We start from the raw sequence: 21,587 nt of genomic DNA on the forward strand, positions 1-21,587 counted from the left end.
ACACAAAACACACACACACACACACACACACACACACCTTCCTACTTCGACTTGCGGACTGGAGGAGCCGGGATCGAACCACCGATTAGTGGACGACCCGCTCTACACCCTGAGCATCAGCCGCCCGTTATATCCAATGGTTATATCTATGGCTGGAACGTTACTGCTGAGCTTCTGCTGCTAGGTGGATTAATTTTTGTGCTTGTGTAAGAAAGAAAAGTAACTTGACCATGCATTTTAATTTAATTGTGTCCAAGTAGTTATTATTTTAAATTATGGTGTCCTACAAAAGCAAAGAAAAAAGCTGAAGTTGAATTTCACTAATGTCAAGTACCATAGACGTTTTACAGTCTATGAATGGTACTCTGCTTAGCTAACGTAAAGCTAGTTACCTTTGGGCAGGACCAGTTTAACGTTTTTGTTTTCCACAAATGTATTAAGCTGCGTTCTTATTGATGTTAGCTAGTTCATTAAAATTCGTATATTTAAATGACAAGAAACAGCTAACTACCCGGGAAAGTAGCTAAGTAGTTAAATGTAGCTTAAGCTAATCAGGGCTATTAGCCGTGGCTATCTCCATAAGCTTAAAGAATTTGGGTCTCTTTAGCAATGTTTTTTATTTGTAACTGCAAAATAAATGTTCTTTTCTCTCTCAAATACATTATACATGTTTTAAGGCAATTTATATGTCAGTTAGTCAGATTCTAGTGTTAACTAAGTTTTAATTAATTAGGCTTAACTGCATTTTGACTTTGCAGGGCAGCATGGGTTCGGCAAGTATTTGTTACTTTTATAATAGTTTTGATTTTCAATTTTTATATATATAGATATATTGTTATTTTGAGTCAGCCTTGGATGTGTGTACACACCCACGTCTTTTTGATTTATCTGTGCTGCTCTGTCAGGTCTTTCTTAGTTAGGCTATCTGAGATTTTTTACTAGATAATAGAAAAGTGAAATTGGATTTGAAACATCAAAACAGTACATTTAGGAGAATATTCATACAGCTGAACTTTAGAAAGTGTCAATCTTTCCAAGTTTGTTTTAGCATCATTTATTCATCCACTTTCTAGATTTAGGACCAACCTGCTGAGAACAGTGACTCGGCAATGCTCACTAGGAACCCAGCAAACTACAAGAAAGAACTTGTATCTTGGCCAAGCAACTGGTAAGTGTTCAAACACATACTGCCCAGTCTGTTTGGCACTGATGGATATACCAATCTAATAGACCTACTGTACACTTGCCCGTGTCTCACTTGTGTTCAAGCAAACATCACAGAGATATCCATAGGAATCCATTCCTTCCAAATACACAACTCCTTCACTGGGTTTGTGAAATTAATCAAAGAGAAAATTGAGAGACACTTGGCTATTTAAAGATCCTTACCACTTCTACGGCAAAATCTTAAGGTTTCAAGCCATGACATATTCATCTTTTCAGGTGAACTCTGCAAGTGACTTTCTATCATTCCAAATTCCATGTCCAAAAAATACGTTGTAAGTCCTATACCAGTCTACAAAGTATAAACCAAGGGCAAAGTGGCACATATTTAATGTAGGCGATATTCACTTGCACTCATGAATTATATACAAATATAGAAAAGCTTTCTCTGCTCTACTCTAAAATTCGTCTGTAGGTGAATTCTTAACTGTTAAAATGCAGACAGCTACTTTTCAGTGCTTTATATTGCTGCATGTCTTATGGTGATTATGATACTGGTCACAAAATTGGAGCAAAGTGGACATCCTGTCCACATCATCGTCTTTGTGTTAATGACAGTTTGGCAGGTGCATATCAACAAAGGTCTACCAATTGGAGCACCATCATTGCTGTTGGGTTTGTCATTGCCTTTAATAAAAAGGGTAAGCAGCTTTTCTTTCCCTTTGGAAAATATGGGCCCTCTGTTGACAAAGCAGAGGCTCTACTGTCTTAAAATTTTGTAGCAGTCTTTCACCAGTTGAGGGCAGAGCAGGACAAAAAATCTCAGGATGGTCGAGAGAACCTGAAATGGGACATTGAAATTATAATGGAATGAGGAAATGCAAAATTTATTTTTCATAACCTAACCCTGAATTTGCAATTAATACTTAACTGATCTAAAAAGCATTAACAAATCTTTAACTATATATAAAAAAACATTTGTTACTGTAGCTTCTACAAAGTACGTCTTACTGTCTTTTTTGTCTCCATATCTCAACTAGAACACACAAACTTAATTGAAATTGAAAGGGAAACCTTTATAAACACAAGGGAGGCAAGATATTAAAGTTTCTGGTGAGAGACAAAAACCAATCATTTCCACAGTCATTTCATTGCAGTAGCACTGTGTACTGTCTCATGTTTCCACCAGAGGAGTTGGTCTAATAAAACAGTGATGCTTGGTGCAAATACAATCTGTTGTCACATGTCTGCAGTCGCTCAAGGAGATAAGCACCGATTACTTTGTGTCAAAAATAGTGCCTGTTATATGGCATGACATTTCATGTTTTCCTATATTTTCTGTACAGCTGAAACTTCCCCCTGTAGGATGTTGACTGTCACACTGCTGCTTCAAGTGAAAACAAGTGGAGCAATCTGAATCTGATATCTGCCCCCTCCACTCATCACAACATGTTTTAGAAATGCATATCATTGGCTCCTACATTTAAATTAACAGAAGAAGAAGATTACAATTCTACGGTGGCCGACAGGGGCAAACACCCTGCAACTTAAGAAAACACATGCAAATAGACAAAAAACAAGCAAATTAAGAAAACAACTTCATTAATTTGACAACACATGTGCAGCATTCAGCAAAAGCACTGCAAATACACACAACACAAACAAATACATAAACATGCTGCAAATACACACAACACAACCAAATACACAAACGCGCTGCAAATACACACAACACAACCAGATACATAAACGCGCTGCAAATACACACAACACAACCAAATACACAAACGCGCTGCAAATACACACAACACAACCAAATACAAAAACGTGCTGCAAATAAAAAATCCTGCAAAAAGAAAAGCACACAAAAAAACGCTGCAGGAGCAGCTAAGTGGAACAGCTTGATTTTCGACCCCATGGGGAGAGAGCACTCTGCCTTTTTATTTGAGTCGGGTATGGCTGCATACTAAAAAGAGAACTCCCGTCTCATGCCCTCCCATCCATAGACTGTATATTAAATTCACATTATTATTATCAATAACATAATATAATATATTATTAATATACAGTCTATGCTCTCGTCTCATGCCCTCCTGGCTGGTGCCATCCCCGAGCTTTGACTTTTCAAAATAAAAGCTTGCGTCTGGTCCGATCTTCGTACTTTGGTGTTTTGGATGTTATTGAACTAAACAGTACGGCAATCATGCTAATGAATACAATAACCTTTTCAGCAGATGTCTTACTTACAACACGATGGAGCAAGTAAAGCAGTTTAGTGTTTATGTGCGGGCTGGATTTATTCAGTTTGATAAATCCTACGGTAAATTGGCTGGTTTACTAAACAGGGAGGGACTATAAATCCTGTCTGTTTTTTTGTTTTGTTTTTTTTGTATTTCAAGAGCGAATTGCTCCACATTATGAATACAGATTGATCACTTATTTTATTGTATAATCACAATATTAGGCTACACTTGAGGAGGCCTACACTTCAGTGATGCGCCTTTCGGACCTCGAAATTAAACCCTCTCATGTAATATGGCTTAAACAAATATCAACGTTAAACGCTGATGCAGTTTTAAATGTTTTATTACCACTAGTTTACAGACACGTCTCTGCTGATTGAGTATCACCTGTGACCTGAGCTGAGACACACCCACCAAACGAGAGAAAACACATCTCAAACATAGACTTAATATTTACAGTCAATGATCTCACTGTTAAACACCGTTCTGAGGTTGAATGTGTCCCGGCTCTCTCTCTCTCTCTCTCTCTCTCTCTCTCTCTCTCTCTCTCTCTCTCTCTCTCTCTCTCTCTTTGCATTGCTTCTTTTTTCGGGGTTTGTGTGCTTTTCTTTTTGCATCGCTTTTTATTTGCAGCGCGTTTATGTATTTGGTTGTGTTGTGTGTATTTGCAGCGCGTTTATGTATTTGTTTGTGTTGTGTGTATTTGCAGTGCGTTTGCTGAATGCTGCACGTGTTGTCAAATTAATGAAGTTGTTTTCTTAATTTGCTTGTGTTTTGTCTATTTGCATGTGTTTTCTTAAGTTGCAGGGTGTTAGCCCCTGTTGGCCACCGTAGAATACTGAATAATAAAAATCTGTTCAAACTATAGGATTAGATGTTCAAATCTATGTTAATATATATTTCACCACTATACATTGGGCATGATTTAAATATTGGTTTCTATAACAATTACTACATATTTGTATATTTAGCATCCCTTCTCTGGGGAACACTGCAGAAACTGACTTGAATTTAGACTTAACATTAGTAAGGGGTCACTGCAGGTCAAGCGCTGATGTGAGAGCTGACCAAAAACCTAAGGGACTGAAACAAATTCCCAGTTGTATCTTTATATTCTTCACAAGTCCTGCAGTCATAAGCCACCTACGTAACACTTAAAGGACAAGTCTGTGCAACGTGAGCTGAACTGTCACTTGAAATCTCCCATGGTCTGTGGTTTCCCAATGGTTTGATAGGAAGTACGTTTGTGAAATGTAATTTCATGGAAACAACGGACCATGGGAGATTCCACGTGACAGTTCAGCTCACGTTGCACGGCGTCCGTCAACTATTTTCCCAAGATGGTGCCTGTATATGTGAAAGGTACTGTCTTTCTAAACTATATTTTTAATAAACTGTCTGTACACTTACAAAGTTCTCAATGCTTCGGTTGACATATAGGGACCCTCATTATGCTACCGTGGAAGTGTGGTGCTATTTTGAGCCTTGTTAGTGGTATAGAAATAGCAATTTCTTTTTACATTATTATGTATTATTATTATAAGCTAATTAGCGGTTTGCGATAAAACTGGTCACATTCGATTAGCATGAAAACATATCTCAGAGAACGGTCAAACTCGGTACACGTGTTATTAACCCCTATGTTCATTTTGCGCCAGATTTGTCCTTTAAGTTAAGGATAATGTGATGACCCCAGCCTCCCTGCCACTAGGTGGCCCTGTGTTTGTTTGCCGGGGTCTCGTGTGCTGATTACTGCTGACGAGCTGCACCCAAGGGGGTAAGCCTCTCCCCGCTACCAAGCCCCCAGGAAGAGCGCCATGTCTAAAAGCCACCATGGGCTTAGCGGATAGGGGTGGTACTGCACCCCATGGCCCAGAAAGACTTTTCACATAGACTTTGCATGGTGAAAGAAACTTCTATATTTCAGCGGATAATTTGTATCAACTTACCAGCCTGAACACTGAAAGGGTCCTTGTTTAAAATGTCATGTTTTTAACATTTTTAACATTCACTAGAAGCGAATCCAGAATTATTAAATTTGGCATGATGAACGCGCATAATGGACGCGAGCAGACCCACGGGACTGCGCCCTGAGCTCATGTAGCTAGCTAGCTGTAATAATGGATATAGCTAATGGTTGTAATTCACCATGTGTTCTATTAATACGTCCATGGTATTATCTTATAAAGTTATGATACATCTGAGGGATGTATGTACGCTGTAAAGCCAGGTACGTGGATGTAACATCATTAGCGTTTCCCAAACTGACGGGGCTATCGGCTAGCTAGCTAGTTGCTAACATCAGGGGTAGCTAGCATGGCTGTATTAAGATCTATAGCTACATAGCTAGCTATATGCCTACATAACGTTACTACAGGCATAGTGATTACATTGCCTTGGTTCTCTCTTATGATACATCCGAGGGTTGTATGCTGTAAAGCTTGTAACGTGGATGAAGGATGAAGCCATGGATGAGCTTTGTTCACGAAACTGCTAGCGCTAGTTAGTAGCTAGCTAGCTAGCTAGTAGCACGACATAATTATTTAAGCTCCTTGGTTGTCTAGCTAAATACATCTATCGTTTATTTAGCTAAGCATGTAAACGATCGGGAACAACGAAAACACAATGTTTAACGTTAGTGAATATTTTAGACAATGAAAACGGCAAATTCCCCACTTGTAAGAGACACAAGAGAGAAGCTCATGAACGAGCATGTTGCTACTGGTTGCTAAGACAACACAAACAAATTGTTGCTAGTGCGCATGTCTATCGTGACATGATGGGGCAACAATGCGGAAGATCCAAGCTCCATGTTTGCTTTATGCGCTTTTGAGCACTCTCATTGGAATGTACGGGGCTTCCCGCCGAACACTGTATCCAGTTCTATTACATCCATGCTCGCTACGCATAGCTTCTATGGCCCCTTTTGATGCTACCAAACGCTCACCCGCCGTTAGCATTCCATTGAATACCATTCATTTTGACGTCACTTTGATAGCGAATAACTTTGCATCTGAAGCATTTAAAGACTTTCTTTGTCCATTGTTTATTTCTAAAAAAACACGACATGTATAAAAGGCTCCATTACCTTTTATCTCACGTTATGGCTCCGTAGCAGACGTTTTTGTAAAAATAGGCTAACGATTGTGTCATAACATAATGACTTACTGTCGCATAGTAGAGGAATTACCGTATAGTACAGGAGAAGCTCGCAGGCAGTTTCGACTTACATTAGCTGTTTAAGTTTAATTACTAATGTTAACTAGCATTTTAGTTAGCAATAATTAGCCTGTGTCCAGGTGTGTACATGTTACCTCCTTACATATACCTACACTCTCCATCGGAATGATTGAGATTTCTCTTGGCACAGCTACCAGAAGACTTACAACTTTCAGACACGTTGCTCACGTCACATTTACGTCATCTCTCTCAGTTGGAGAGAGTATTTCTGGCTCCTGCTGTCAGCAGTTCACTCTCTCGGGCAGGCCTGTGGCAGGAAGCGGCTGCATGTATTTTTTTTTCTTCTATATTGTTATATTATGTTATGTTGTTTTTAATAATTGATTTTGTTGTTTAAATATATGTTACCTCTTGGCAGCCATACTCTAATGTTTTCCCCGTTTTGTTAAACAAAAAACGGGGAGAGCACGGATGAGTCCCCATTTGTCCCAACCCGGCTCTATCACACAGGGGGGGGGGCCGTTATCTTGTGTAAATGACATTAAAGAATAATGGGAGATGAAAACGTGCTGAACTGCTACCATGTTGTATTGACGTGTGTTTAATCTCCATTTCCTAAAACTGAATTTAGGGGTTTACCAGTTAAGCGGTGCTACACACTTGAGCAACTAATTTCACTTCACACAGCACAAAATTGCTTTTCTTTCTCTTATTTGTGACACACAGGGAATTCCCCACAAGCTGCAGGTACTGAATCATTTTTTATGCACATCAGAGTTATCACTAAGCTCCAGATAAGAGCCATCCAACATGCATTTTACAATAGGCGGAGTGATAACGCTGTATTCTTAGAGCACATTCTCTGCTTCTTACCTGTCCATGGATGTGAAAAACAGGTCTATCTGGATTCATAGCTGTAACTTTCCTTTACCCACCAGATCAACCTAGTATTTTCAACACGTGACTTTTCAATTTCATACTTCCTTGTCGAGGAAATAACACTGTGTGAACTGTAAGATCATTTTTGGTGGATTCAAGTTGCACTCATACGTATATGTGCTGGTGTAATAAAGTCATTGGGGAAAAATTCAGCAGCTTGATTGTGATTTCATGGTACATTTCACGTAATTTGGTGAATCACTTCAAGAAATGTTGAATTTATCCTTTCCTTTAATCCTAAATATACCCATAAGTGGATGTAACTCTTCTCAGTCACATGCATCCAAATGGACACGATGATATGGATTTACAGTATGATATCATCAGCAATCTGCAATAATAGCACAGCAATTATCTGTACTGAACTGCAACATATTAGTGATATCCAGATATATGCTTGTCCTGGTTAGATAATATCTGCATGTACTTTGAAACTCTTTAATCTAAGATAGAACAACAATAAAGATTGCACAGCTCCGATGCCATGCAATTACTTCTTATTACAGCACTGATAATACTGGGCTCTCTGTCATAGATAAAACTACAACAACAAATACACAAATACAAATACATTTCAGGCAAGGGCTTGAAAGAATAGTATGACTGCATATGGTTTAAATAGAAATTGATCCATCAGGCCTGGTACTTCATGAATCAGTGAAACTATAGTCTCGCATTGCCAGACCTATCTCCTCAGCGCTGTGGAAGGAGCTCTGGCAACAGGAGCATACACTCCTGCTCAGGAGGAAAACGGTCAGGGGGTTGTTTGCAGTTACTTGGGCGGCACTGAGCTCCGACGGTGGCTGTGCAAAATGGTCTGAGGAAGGAAGTTGTTTAGTCGGAAAATTTGCACCCCGTAAAGGAAAACGTCACATACAATATCAAATGAAGTTAACTGTTCACACAATACAGTAACCTGAGCTATTTAAATTAGCTGGATACATGTTTGAATATAATTTGCTCTTACCAGTGAGTGCCACACTGGTAAGAGCAAAACAAATTATATTCAACCATTTATGTGTGTACTTCGTCCATAGCAATCCCACCAATCGGTCCCAAAACATCCCAGTTAGCGAGTAAATGCAGTAAACATATTCTTTGTAAATCTTTACAATCGTTCGCCTAGAAGAACCAAGCAGGCCTGCCTTGTTGCACGGCCCACAGTTTAATGTAAGTTTACACAAAGAAAGCGGAAGGTGAAGGATATCTGGCCGAAAATTAAGAGACATCCGGCAGAACTTCCCGTAAATGAACCGTCGTCGATCCAGACTAACGAAACCATAACTCACACTGGCTCCAAGGGGATTCATTTGACTAACCTTGAACCTTTTACTGGTAAATTATAACCTTATGTATTTATTTATTTTTCAACATAAGAGATTCTTGAATTGTATTCTTATACTGCAAAGACTCTCTGAAAGCCCACGTGAGCTGTAAAATAAATGTCTGTCTCCACAAAGTGTTGACATATAACCCTTCAGAGCTGCTTCAGAGTTGGATTTATTCACATTATGTCATGCAGCTGTAGTTTAAACAGAAAATTACTCCCAGAGGTTCGCGCCATATAAAAATGCAGGCCTGAATCTGAATATCTAGGGGACCCAGAGAAAAAGAAACTTTAAAAAATCAAAAGAAAATATGTCATGTCTCTGTCTACTGATGTTTTATGAAGGTAAAAATGTCAGAAGAAATCATCTGAAGAGAAAAGAAAATGGCTTTGATTGAATGAGCTCCCAGATCTACAAATGTCTACAAAGTCCCGTTCCCTAGTGTAACAATACTTTGAAGTCGAGAGAGTGATGGAAGGATTGTGTTGATGGTATTCATTCTGAAAACTAGACTACAGACTAGAGATTCTACTTTTTCTAAGTATCATAGCTCTGCCACTAAAACAGTCCCTCCCCACTGTGATAATAGTTAGATATGTCTTTACAAGTGTGCATGTTCCTCGTGTGTTACTGCTCAGAGAACATGTTACGTAATTTCTTTGCTTTATGGTGTGTATTCTTTGAAACAGATGCTCCTAATTATGGCTATAAAGATGAGACACGGTAAGCTGTGGTGAGGTCTATAGAAAAGCAAAAATACATTGTCATTGTTCAACTTTAGTAATAGATGGAAACTCCACAGAGTGTCTCTTTAATAGACACAAAGAAAAGAAAAAGTTTACTTACTTAAATTGAATTTAGAGTGAGTTTTGTAAATGTTTGGCAGACTTTCTAAAAAGTGTGAAATGGCAGTTGTATCCAATTATTATTTTTTGTTTTGCCCGTGTCCCTTTAAAACAAAGCAATGCCCACTTGCAACTAAATTTCATGACAATCCATCCAATAGTTGTCGAGACATTTCACTCAAAACCACTAATGTCAACCTCATGGTGCTGTAAAAGTCAGGGGATCACCAAAGTGTATGATTCATCCTCTGAGGACTATGAATAAATAGCTGTATCCAAATCCATCTAATAGTTGTTGATATATATATATATATACAGTATATACTTTGCTGTCCGTATAGCCACACTGCTAGCACTGCTAAAAATAAACATGTTTTGTCTGGTGCCTCTCCTGTTAACTGTCTTATGATGGTGGGGCTCCCAGTCCCCAGAACTGAGTGGGAAATAATTATATTTACCTATTGATATTCATAATAATCGTGAAATAATCTGTTTGATTTCAAGCATAAGTGAAGATGATGAGTGAAGAAAAGAGCTTCGCTCATTAGTGAGTTAGTATCACCCTGAGTGATGGATCAGGCAAAAATCTCTTGAAATAAAACTTAAGCTTTCTACTGAAAGGTCTGATGAAGTTAAAATCCAGCTTGTGCCTTTGAAAGCAATAAAAAATAATAACTCTAAATCAACCCTGCCCAACAAGAAATGAATGTGAAACCACCCAGGGTATCAAATCCTTATCATGATGACATCAAAGGTCACTCTAGGCTACCTGTAAACATTAATAAATATGTCAATGAGTCTTTGTTTTGTGCTGATTGGCTCCTTCAGCTGTCTGCTAAACACTTGATTGGACAGTGATCAGCTGGGTTTGGGGAATACAGTTGTGTGAGATAGCCTTTCAACTTTTTCCCTTATAACAGACTCAGGCGTTCGTCTCAAACGTCAAAGCCTCAGAGAGGAACGTATTGATCTGGTTGTGTATTTTTAATCCTGCTGGATCGTTTCACTGTAATTTCATCCGCTTCTGCTCTCATGTTGGAATTATGACTCTGAACACAGACGAGGTAAGACAGATTTGTAATCGGATAACTGGGTGTGACTATTGGTTTGTGTGTGAGTGAATGATTCAGACAGTGGTGTATAGAGTGTGCGTAAAGAAAATTACAGTTTTTTTCGATTGCTAAACGACAGTGGGCACAACTGGAGTCACATGTGCAAAACTCTAACTACAGTCTGCACAGCAGCAGTTCATGTGGACCAAACTCTAGTTCATTTTTCATTGCTTGAACACAGTTTTCAAAACTCTACACACTTATCCCATGACTTTAACCACAACGTGCACAACACTGTAGATTTACAGCACTTTGTTCAAATGCTAACACACTGCTGTCAACACTGTAAACCACACATTCAAAACAGAATAGATTTCAGTCTGGTGCCTATCAAACACTGCTGATTGCAACTTTAGCTGAAAGCCTTAGCAGGTGTCTTGTTTTAGAGTAGTTAGTGAACATATACAGTATTTATACAGAGAAAGCTCAGAAAGTCTTTTTTTGTATACAAAAACCAAATAAGAATGAAACAATCATACACTGTACTGTTTGAGAGAAACGGGTAAAAGAGCAAAGATACCAATATGTCCAGGTAAGATGTCTGAGGTTATGTACACAGCTATAAAAAAAAGTGAAAAACACAATATCTTTACAATAGTAAAACTGCATTATTACTGTTTTTCAGAAAGTAATGGAGGTGAAAGCAATAGAAACACCACATTCATTTGTATTTAGAGATGATGCAGACATCCAATGTGATGAAGAGAACCTGCCACATGATGCTGGAGAGAGGCAGGATTAGTCACACTATTCGTTGGTACTGTTATGTACCTTTAGTTTTTTTCCCCAGTAATTCCATAAATTACTAGAGACAAAATACTTTATTGAAGAAAACTGCTGATTTTCATTCCTTCTTGTTTACCTTATGTAAAAATTGGTATGCTATACAATCTATATTTTTTCCTTAAATAAACTGTTGAGTAGTGTCAAGTCACTCAAATTGTTCAAACTGTAAAGATGAGAACGTTTGTAATTTCTGTATTGGTGTTTGAGGCTAGTGTTTTTACCCTCAGTGTGTTCTGAGTGACAGTGTGTGTTATCTCAGTGAGGCCTGTGCATACTGTTTGAGACGTGTGTTAAGAGTTGTGTTGCTTTGAATGAGTTTTGCAGGTGATGTGAACTGTTTAGCTCAGGTGACTGTAGGTAGTGCAGACTGTAGTTTGAGTTTTGCACATGTGACTCCAGTTGTGCCCACTGTCGTTTAGCAATCGAAAAAAACTGTAACAGTTTTAAAGAAGATTAAAGTAGATGTGTATTGATTTTGATTTGTGTGGGATTGAGCAACCTGAATCATATTGTTTAGAAACAAGCAGTAAGCGCACACAGGCTTGTAGCACTCACTAATGTAATCATTTCCTGATGTAATAAAATGAACTTAACATGATCAAATGTAATAAAACCCAATAGTGTAATAACTTGACCAATAATGTAATAAAATGTCCTGACTGATACTGTAATAACATCTTTTCAATAAGAATCACTGTTGACTCAGATAAAAAAGTATAATTCATGGAGATTGAATCGACTGTTTTGCCTTCATCGCTCGCTCGCTTTGCCTGATAACAACGTACCACTTACCATCTGTTGTAAATGTCAAATTCTACATAAAGTCTAGCGTTTACTAACCTGACGCGTCAGATCCGAGAAGCCTTCATTGGAAACTGTTTGAAAAAGAGCAGGCACTTTCAAAAGATACCTGGCAGGCAGCAGGAGAAACACTGCTGCATGTATTCATCAGCATAGATGTATAATAATAACTGGATACCGGATCCAAAACGGCGCCTATTCAGTTCAGCAACGCGAGTTCACGCTCGGCCCATAGACTTTACATTGTGGTGACGTTGCAGGTTTTTAAGTCTTTTCTCTGCTAGATAAGAATTTTTTTTTTCAAAATCATCAGTTTAAAAAAAAAAAGTGACCCACCTGAAAGGTATTACATTATCGGCGCCAATGTTATATCAGTCAGGACTTTTTATTACATTATTGGTCAAGTTATTACATTAGTGGGTTTTATTACATTGTCGATCAGGTTGAAATGTTATTATATCTTCAAGCGTTTTTCAGGAATTTATTACATTATTGGGTGCTACAAGGCTGGCAATACAGCATTTCCTCTAAAATAAAAACTGTGGAACACCTCCACTTACAGACCCATCGCTCAGAGTAGTTCTTCGTTTCAGGTTCATGGTGGGATGGACCTCATTGACCGCCTGCTCAGGAACACAAATGAAACCACCGGTTGCCACGGCAACCAATCATGGACTATGACAATTCATGACGTGAGTACGGCCGTCATTCTGCACAGTCCGCTCCTGAGTCAGAGTCAAATCTCATTATCGAAATCTGACTGCAGAGTGTGATCTGGATTCTCAACAGGGGTCATGGGTTATTGAGCTGGATCTATATATATATGGGATATATAGGAGCTCATTCAGTTTCAATGAGTTACCCAGTATGGTTAAAACTGTGACTGACATCAATGAGACAAACAGTCATGGGAAAATGAGCTCAAGGAATTGAATGACTGGTGTGTTTGCGTTCTTGTCTGTGCTTGTGTGGGAATATGGTTATTTTATTAAGCCGGGATATCCAGCAGTGGTGGTGTCATGGGAAAATGCTTGCATACCCTTTTTCCCCTCAGACCCTGAGCACCGAGGGAAGTGCTGCTGATGACTTCCTGGACTCCCTGCTGGGTGGAAGCGTTTCCTCCTCGGCTCCAGCGTCCCCCCTGTGGTCACCCTGCACCACTGACAGCGGCATCAACGAGGACACCCTGACAGATCCCAAAGACAGCTTTCACCCGCCCTTCTGCACAGCCTTTCCAGCCTTTGATACGCAGTCTTTCCCTCAGCCTCCAGCTCCAGAGTACAAGCCACCACCAAATGTAAAGACGTCTGACGTTTCCATTGATCTAGGTAAGACAAGAGTAAAAAGGAAAAGTATGATGTATAATACTAGCATTTTATACTGGGGAAAAAAGTTTTCAGTAGTGAGCATAATGTCATGTTAAGGCGCTGACACACCAACCCGATTATCGGCTGTCAGACAGTCTGGCGAAGGTCGGTGACTGGAGTCTGTTCGGTGTGTTCCATGCCGTCGTCAGTCGGAGGAGCCGTCGGCCTTCCTTTGGGCCGATTTGACATGTTGAATCGGCCTGTGGGCAGTCAGACTCAATGACCAATTACCGGAAATGACGAGCGGGATGAGCCTGACGAACACCTCTCAAAAAATCTTTGTCTTTGTCGATCTGAAATGAAGACAGATTCAGCAACTGCATGGCCTATTTCTCGCTTAAAATGTTTTCAGAAACACGTTTCGGTGAACTATTTTTGTAAAATATGAGATCGTATTCCGAACGAGCCGCCATTATGGTCGGAAATGAAATTCGGGAGATGCCAGACCCACGTGACGCGTTTGTCCAATCAGCTGCCGAATCCAAATTTTTTGGACCGACAATACAGATTAGCGCCGTCTGCTGTTATGGAGACGTATTACGTCTCGCGCACGCGCAGAACGTACGCTCAAGTCGGCGTCGCTTCGGTGTGTTCCGAGGAACTTTTTTGACCAACTCGGGGAGACTGTTCAGTCCGACTGCCTTTTCTGCCGACGGTCGGCCGTCGGGGTTGGTGCGTCAGAGCCTTTAAGATGCACAAAAACTAGAAGAACAAGGTGAACCAGGACACTGGACTGTCAGGTATACAGTAAATCGAAGACTTCATGTGAGATCTATCCATTTGTGCTTTAACTGAGCATCTTGACAGTTAACGGTCCCTTTCACATCGTTGATTATTGAACTCTCGGTGCTAACATACTTTAACATTGACTAAGCAAACCACATCTGCAACAACACAAAGATATCAAACACAGAAAAAGTGGGCTATGACATATTTTGTAAAGTGTTTTGTAAAGAACAGCAGGATGCTATAGTCACAGAGGTCTATTCCAAGACATAAGCATTTTTTTTGTATAAATGGTATTGGGGGCAATTTTGTGAATCATCACCTGCTGTTTTTGATCGATCTGCAGGCTGGGAGTCCGATGACCTCCAGGAGCAGTTGGGCATTGCACACTACCTCACTACGAGCCAAACCTCCCCTCTGTCGTCCAGTCAGGCTCTCACGGTGAAAGACCTGCTGCTTTCCAGTCCGGGACAGACAGTGAGGAGAGAAGAGTTGAATATTTCTGCTAAAAGAATGAGACTTGTTCAACTTTCTTACCAATGGGGACATTAAATAAAAAATATTTCAGTCTCAGTCCTCTAAATAAATGAAATATGAGCTAACTGTATGGTCCATTGCTTCTCTGAATAATTTGCCCAGACACATTTTTGTCATGACCTGTCCCACTCTGAGAGCAATAGAGAACACTTTGCACAAAATTAACAGAATTTTATGAACTGCTCCACTCCAGTGCCGCTTCTTGGTAAACTGCACGGAGGGTCACTGGAATATTCTGTCCATCTGGTTCGCAGGCGCAGCGATTCCCCCAGCATTCCTTGCAAGAGCTTGTTCTTAATGAGGATGAGAAGAAGCTTCTGGCTAAAGAAGGGGTGAACTTACCCAGCAAACTGCCCCTGTCCAAGGTATACACACACGCACGCACACACACACACACACACACACACACACACACACACACACACACACACACACACACACACACACACCTCCTCTCTCTGGCACACACATGCATCAAAATCTGAATCTGTATCCCAAGTTACACAACCTCTGCCAGTTGCAGCCCCCCTCCCCCACCCCTCCAACCTAGTTTCCTCTCTTATACCCCTTTCTTCTTGATTCTCTCTTGTCCCTATCCTCCCATGTGTTTCATCACCCTGACAAGTTTGAAGAGAGGGTTCTGAAGAAGATCCAGCGGAAAATCCGCAACAAGCGCTCAGCTCAAGAAAGTCGGAAGAAGAAGAGGGAATATGTTGAAAATCTGGAGGGAAGGTAGGAGCCGACTGCACTCCGCATCCTCATTCAACACGATATTATCTCTGCATACACTGGCCTAGAAAATGAAACTTGTATTTCTAGTCATTTGTTGTGCTCTGAACTGAAGCACTCTCCAATGAACCAGTTTTCATACACTTGATTAGGAAGGGAACATTTTTAAAGAAAATGTCCAATTTACAATTTTTTTTATCATTGTTGAGGAAGCAGACTTCAAGGAAGCTTTAACTTTTGCTGATACCCAGTGTTCATCGAGTGTTTTCCTTACAGAAACACAGTACAACAGAGGTGGTTTGTTTAGAATAAAAAGACAAAGAGCTGAGTGGCGAAAAGGACCAAAAGTACCCTGCAGATTTTTTCCTTCAACTATTCACTGATATTTTTGATAATTAACATTTTCAATCAACAGTCTCAATCTCCCGCAATTGCAATTATCCTGATTCTAAACAAAACATATTGTAGATTGTGACCATATACAGTAACAGTGGTGGAAGAAGTATTCAGATCCTTTACCTAAGTAAAAGTACTAATACCACACTGTGAAAATACTATTTAAAATAAAATTTAAAAGGAAAAATCCTCATTTTAGAGACTGGAAACGATCAAAACAGTTCTGTTAATCAACTAAAAGTGTAATCGGTTAATCATTTCAGCTGTACCTGTAGCCTGTATGTTGTTGGGTAGTTTAGTTTATGATAAAACATCTCTTTTTTATAAACTAATGTGTTTTATGTGCAAAAACCTAATTTGTAAAGTAACTAGAAACTAAAACTGTCAGATAAATGTAGTGGAGTAAAAAGTACAATATTTCTCTCTGAAATGTAGCAGAGTAGAAGTAGAAAGTGGCAGGAAAAGAAAAGAATCAAGTAAAGTACCTTAAATTTGTACTTAAGTACAGTACTTGAGTAAATGTACTTAGTTACAATCCATGACTGCCATATACATATGGACTAATATAAGGCGAGTCATGTCTAGTGTAGCAAACATATTTGAAAAGAAAATTATGAAATAGGTAGCTAAGGACGGACATATAATGAATAAAGAATGTAAAGAGTTTCCAGCACAATCAGAAAATTGTACATAAACAGTGCAGCTGTGTCTTAGTCTGATCTGGGCTAGGACAGAAACACAGTATAGCGTGATAGCCAGCAGCCCAAACTAGCAGCTGAACCGCTCTGTGCTGCAGCTGGAGCGGACATTAGGCGGAAGCTGAAGATGCTGTGTAGATGCAACATCTCACAGTAGAGGGGCAGGAGGTTTTGCCAAGATGGAGCTCAGTTTAGTCCTCCGCCTCTTCATCTGCCTCCAGGCTGTGCAAAATGAGCCCTATCACACAGCCAGCCTTTGTCACCAAATTTGTTAATCCTGCCTGCCTCCCCTATGTTGGCTCTTCCTCCCCATCACACCTCCGCAAACATTGCAGAGTGGTAAAGCTTGTAGTTTGATTCATATGTTGAAAGGCTTAAAAAAAAAAATGGGCAATGCTGCAATATCCCCACATGACTCAGTGTGTCAGACCAGTCCAGGTTTGATTATGAGGGTCCCCTCCCGTTATTTGTAGGACTGCTTGATCTTACTCATGCTGAGCTTTAGATGATTGTACCACTGGACTCTAAAATTTGCCACCAGTGATTCATCTCAGAATAGTGGAGTCTTCTAGACTGGATATGGGGTGCGAGATAACACTCAGATGGATATTGGCAAAGAAAGAAACAAAGGGGAGACAATACAACATCATAACACGGTATTATATGATACCCTTCTTTCCTCATGTTATCTATATTTCCCCTCTCTTTCTCTTCTGTCTCTTTCAGGGTGTCTGCATGCCGTGCTCACAACCTCAAGCTGCAGGGAAGGGTCCAGCAGTTGGAGGAGACCAACAAGTGAGTCCTCAAATCAGCCAACAAGGGTTGCAACTAATGGTTGTTTTCTTTACTGAGTGCTCTTTTTTTTAACTTTCAATGTGGTTTTTCTTTTCATAAAAATGACATTGGAATATGCCCATCACAATACTGCTGACAATCAGCAGTGATGTAGAACAGAGAAAAGGCTAGAAGGCTGTAATCACTGACTGCTGTCATAATCATTTTTTGTTTAATATGACTTAAACCAATATTCTGCCATCTGAAATGATAACACTGACAGATTTTATCAGCTGTAGCTTATTAATTAAGCTAACGTTAGCGCCATGGCTTGGTTAGTAACGCAGTTTCCAGCTGACTTGCATTAAAATAAAGACCCTGTAAAACAGGTATTATATATGCTCTTCATATATCTATATATATATATATATATATATATATATATATATATATATATATATATCATAAGAAGGAGAAATATGTCATTGCTGACTTTTAAATTAAAAAAAAGTATCAATAACAGCAATCCTGGCCATGATATTATATATTGTATATATTATGTATTAGTTTAAATATATGGTGTTTGGTTTGGTTGAAAACCACATTTTCTAATCACAGCCATCCCCAGTTACAGTGGCTAAGTTATGATTGGATAATCACTGTTAGAGGGGAGGGGTTTAGCGAATGGTCGGTAACGCACTTGAGCCAACTGCTGCTTAAAAAAACAGTTCCACAAATGCAGCTCAGCACCCTCTTTCAATCGTCGCAATTCCTGTGAGAGACTCCATTGTAGGCACGATCTCACAACACAGGAAATAAACCCTACAAAGTATCCTGTGAAGTGGTGCCTTTTAGTTGCCAGTGATCAAAGACGCTGAAATCATTAGGCCTATATTTCAAGGAACTTGGGCCCCTTGTGTGAACATTTTACACAGTCTCTTTCATCCTCCTGTCTGTATTTGTATTGCAGTGATCTGCTGGAGCAGCTAAGCCGGCTACAGGCTCTCCTTCCTAACAGCTCCAGCAAAACAGCACAGAGAGGGACCTGCATCCTGGTGAGATATTACAACACAACATTACATTGATTTACACGATTGGGAATTTGCTTAGAGAGCATCATCTGCAACAACTAAATAATAGATAAAGGTATTGATATGTAATAGACACTACAGTGCCTAACCTGAGCGCATCATTAAACCAACTTTTATTTGTGTATTTAATACCTGTCTTATTCTATTTTAGCTGTTTCTATATATTTTCTTTAACAAATGTTTGTCAACGATGTTTCTCAAACAATTGTTTTTAACTGCTTTTTAATGTTTTATGTAAAGCACTTTGAATGGGCTTGTTGCTGAAATGGGCTACCAGGTGAAGCTGCCTTGCCTTGCCTCAACCACTGCCTGTGCTCCACTACGGAAATTATTACCTTTTAGATTAAATGGAGAATGTTAGCACCTGCGCTCATCTTTTGTGCCAAATTGTATGTAGGTTATGCCTAATAACTCAATTCCTTCTTCCCCTGTGATTTCTGTCCTTTCCCTCTGTCCTCCGTGGCCTGTTTTTTTTTTTTTATTCATGTCCAGGTTTTGCTGCTCTCCTTCTCCCTGCTCATATCCTCAAATCTTCAGCCAGACCCCTACAGCCAACCCAGCCAGGAAGAGTACACCCAGACCAAAGGTGTGTAGACATACACAAACACTCGCACTTTCACTCTCTATAACACACACAAACGCACACTCACTCCTCTCCACCACGTCTCTGCCCCCCCAGTGCCGTCCCGCACCCTGCAGTCGATGGATGAAGGGCGAGACGTCGCTCCTCTTCCTCTCTTCTCCGTATCCAGGGGCTTTGAGGCCCTGTGCAAGCTGATGGGCGGATCTCCCTGCGGTAGATTTCCAATCGTCTCACCACCACAAGCACCGGGACAATCACTGATCTCCTCGGGACCCCCAGGAGGAAAGACGTAGTTAAAGAAAAGCAGACTTGCTTGCAGGCGCGGCATCTAAATGAGCAGTTTGATTGCGTTTCAGCATCTATTTCTTACTGCAGAGACTGAGTGAGGTGTTATGTTGTGTTTGCCATCAGCTCAAAAAAAAAAAAAAAAATTTGAAAAAAAAAAAAAAATTTTTAAAATAAATTTTGGTGGGGGGTTTTTATAAATTTTTTTTTGTTTGTTTTGGTACCCCCCCCCCCCCCCCCTTTTTTGTGGGCCCGCCGTATTATACATATACTACTGCAAGATAGTAGACATGTAGGATCTGTTAAACAACACAAATGTATATTCACTGCTGTATTTTATTGTTTACTTTTAACGTATATGTTAAAAATGTTTCTCCAAAATGATTTGCATTTTTTTGTAACCCTTCAGTGCAATGCTGGCAAAGCACGAGATAATTAAAATGTTTACTCCAGTGAGTTTTGGAAGCCCCTGAAAGGATTTGTTTTTTTTAGAGTAATGCCGTGTAATAATGAGGCAATGTGTGAAAAACAAAAATGATTTGGCCACAAGGAATAAATTACTTTGAGCAAAAGCTGCTGGATGACTTATCACTTCAATGCAAACGTCATAATAAGCTCCGCTTAATGCCAGCTGTCAATATGGGAAAGTGGGCTTGGGGTTAAAAAAAAAATGGGTGAGGCTATTTGCACCCCTGGTACAATTAGCAGTGTATGCTATTCGTACCCTGGTGCAATTAGAAATGAATGCTATTCGTACCCACCGGTACACAGCAATGTGTTCTATTAATACCCCGTCTGGTACAAATATCAATGTATGCTATTTGCACCCCTGTGCATTTACAGTACCTTGGCATATATTTACACACAGAGTTATCCATACTACTCATGTATTACACCTTTTTGGAATATTATCGCCTTGACATTCTTACCCTAACCTAACCAATCCCACTGCTCTTGCCTAAACCTAACCGACCCAACCAGAGCAGGCATATTCATGAGTCTTCCCCTACCACCCTGCAAAAAAAAAAAAAAAAAGATCGCCTCATCGGGGAATCGAACTCCCGACTGCCAGCCCAAACCTCAGTGTTCTAACCAATCACCTAGCAGTTCTTTACCAGGTGTCTTCAAGCCTCGGTTGCTAGGTAACCATACTGTATATAAAAAATAGGTACTATGGTACTTACTAACAAACTAACGGTTGTATGCTGAAAGCGCAACTGTAGTATCCATTTTCCGCTAGAAATGCAATTGTTATAAACTTTAGAGACAAAACTTTCCTAATATGCCAGTTTCTGCGGTCATATAAGATGAATGTCCGCCATGATTTCGGTGCACGCGAGCAACGTTTTTTTGTTGTTACGTCACAGGGTGTGAATAGCTCAGCTGTGTGGCCGAGGCTATTCGTACCCGGGTGCAAATAGACACTCCGAAAAAAAAAAATGGATATCATATCTCAATTTTAGAGCAACACCCTTAGTTGTTATTATATTTTTTGAGATACAATTATTGGCTGGACATGTCTCTATGTAAAGTGCCTTTCTCTAGTGGGGGTCAAAAAAATGTTGCAAAACCTGCTGTTATTTAATGCAATTAAGGGATAATGACTGACTGCCATCTGTTACATGGAGTCCATCCATTAAAAGCACTTCAGTGGTTATTCTTGTCTCTGGTTCGCGGGTGCAGCACCTGACATAATGTTCTCTCTCACATTCTGTCCAGAACATTGTTTTCTTCCTCATCTCTGTTCATGTCCCTAATACAGAACTTTACAATTTAATTTAAAAAACAAAACAAACAATAATTTCAGCAAACCCAAATTTGAAACGAGTACATGCTCCACACAGGGAGTCAGAAATGAATTATTAATCAGACTTCTTGCAGTGCATCAGGGCGGAGTGATAAAAAGGTATATTAATAGATGTAGGTAACTCTGAATATGAGAATATCAAACGCTGCTACCTGCAGGGAGAAACAGGTCAGGAGAAAAAGATCATTAATTCAGA

The 21,587-nt window shown here is 39.7% G+C and overlaps 1 protein-coding gene across 4 annotated transcripts; it reads left to right on the forward strand.

Annotated features, from left to right (window-relative positions):
• Nucleotides 1-46: 46 nt before the first annotated feature.
• On the forward strand, nucleotides 47-19,717 carry LOC120567815 (cyclic AMP-responsive element-binding protein 3-like protein 3-A). Of its 4 annotated transcripts, XM_039814863.1 has the most exons (11): nucleotides 47-184; nucleotides 1,074-1,168; nucleotides 12,992-13,090; nucleotides 13,453-13,726; nucleotides 14,838-14,968; nucleotides 15,283-15,393; nucleotides 15,654-15,760; nucleotides 17,578-17,646; nucleotides 18,596-18,680; nucleotides 19,209-19,302; nucleotides 19,396-19,717. In XM_039814863.1, the coding sequence occupies exons 3-11, from the start codon at nucleotides 13,004-13,006 to the stop codon at nucleotides 19,590-19,592; spliced, it is 1,155 nt and encodes a 384-aa protein (XP_039670797.1). In that variant the 5' UTR covers nucleotides 47-184; nucleotides 1,074-1,168; nucleotides 12,992-13,003; the 3' UTR covers nucleotides 19,593-19,717. The 4 variants fall into 4 exon arrangements, with proteins under 4 accessions (XP_039670797.1, XP_039670795.1, XP_039670798.1 ...); XM_039814861.1 differs by lacking the exons at nucleotides 47-184; nucleotides 1,074-1,168 and adding an exon at nucleotides 10,599-10,763; XM_039814864.1 differs by lacking the exons at nucleotides 47-184; nucleotides 1,074-1,168 and adding an exon at nucleotides 10,599-10,763 and having other exon boundaries at nucleotides 14,838-14,932.
• Nucleotides 19,718-21,587: the final 1,870 nt, after the last annotated feature.

The sequence above is a fragment of the Perca fluviatilis genome, chromosome 11 (genome assembly GCF_010015445.1).
Source record: "Perca fluviatilis chromosome 11, GENO_Pfluv_1.0, whole genome shotgun sequence".
Classification (NCBI taxonomy): domain Eukaryota; kingdom Metazoa; phylum Chordata; class Actinopteri; order Perciformes; family Percidae; genus Perca; species Perca fluviatilis.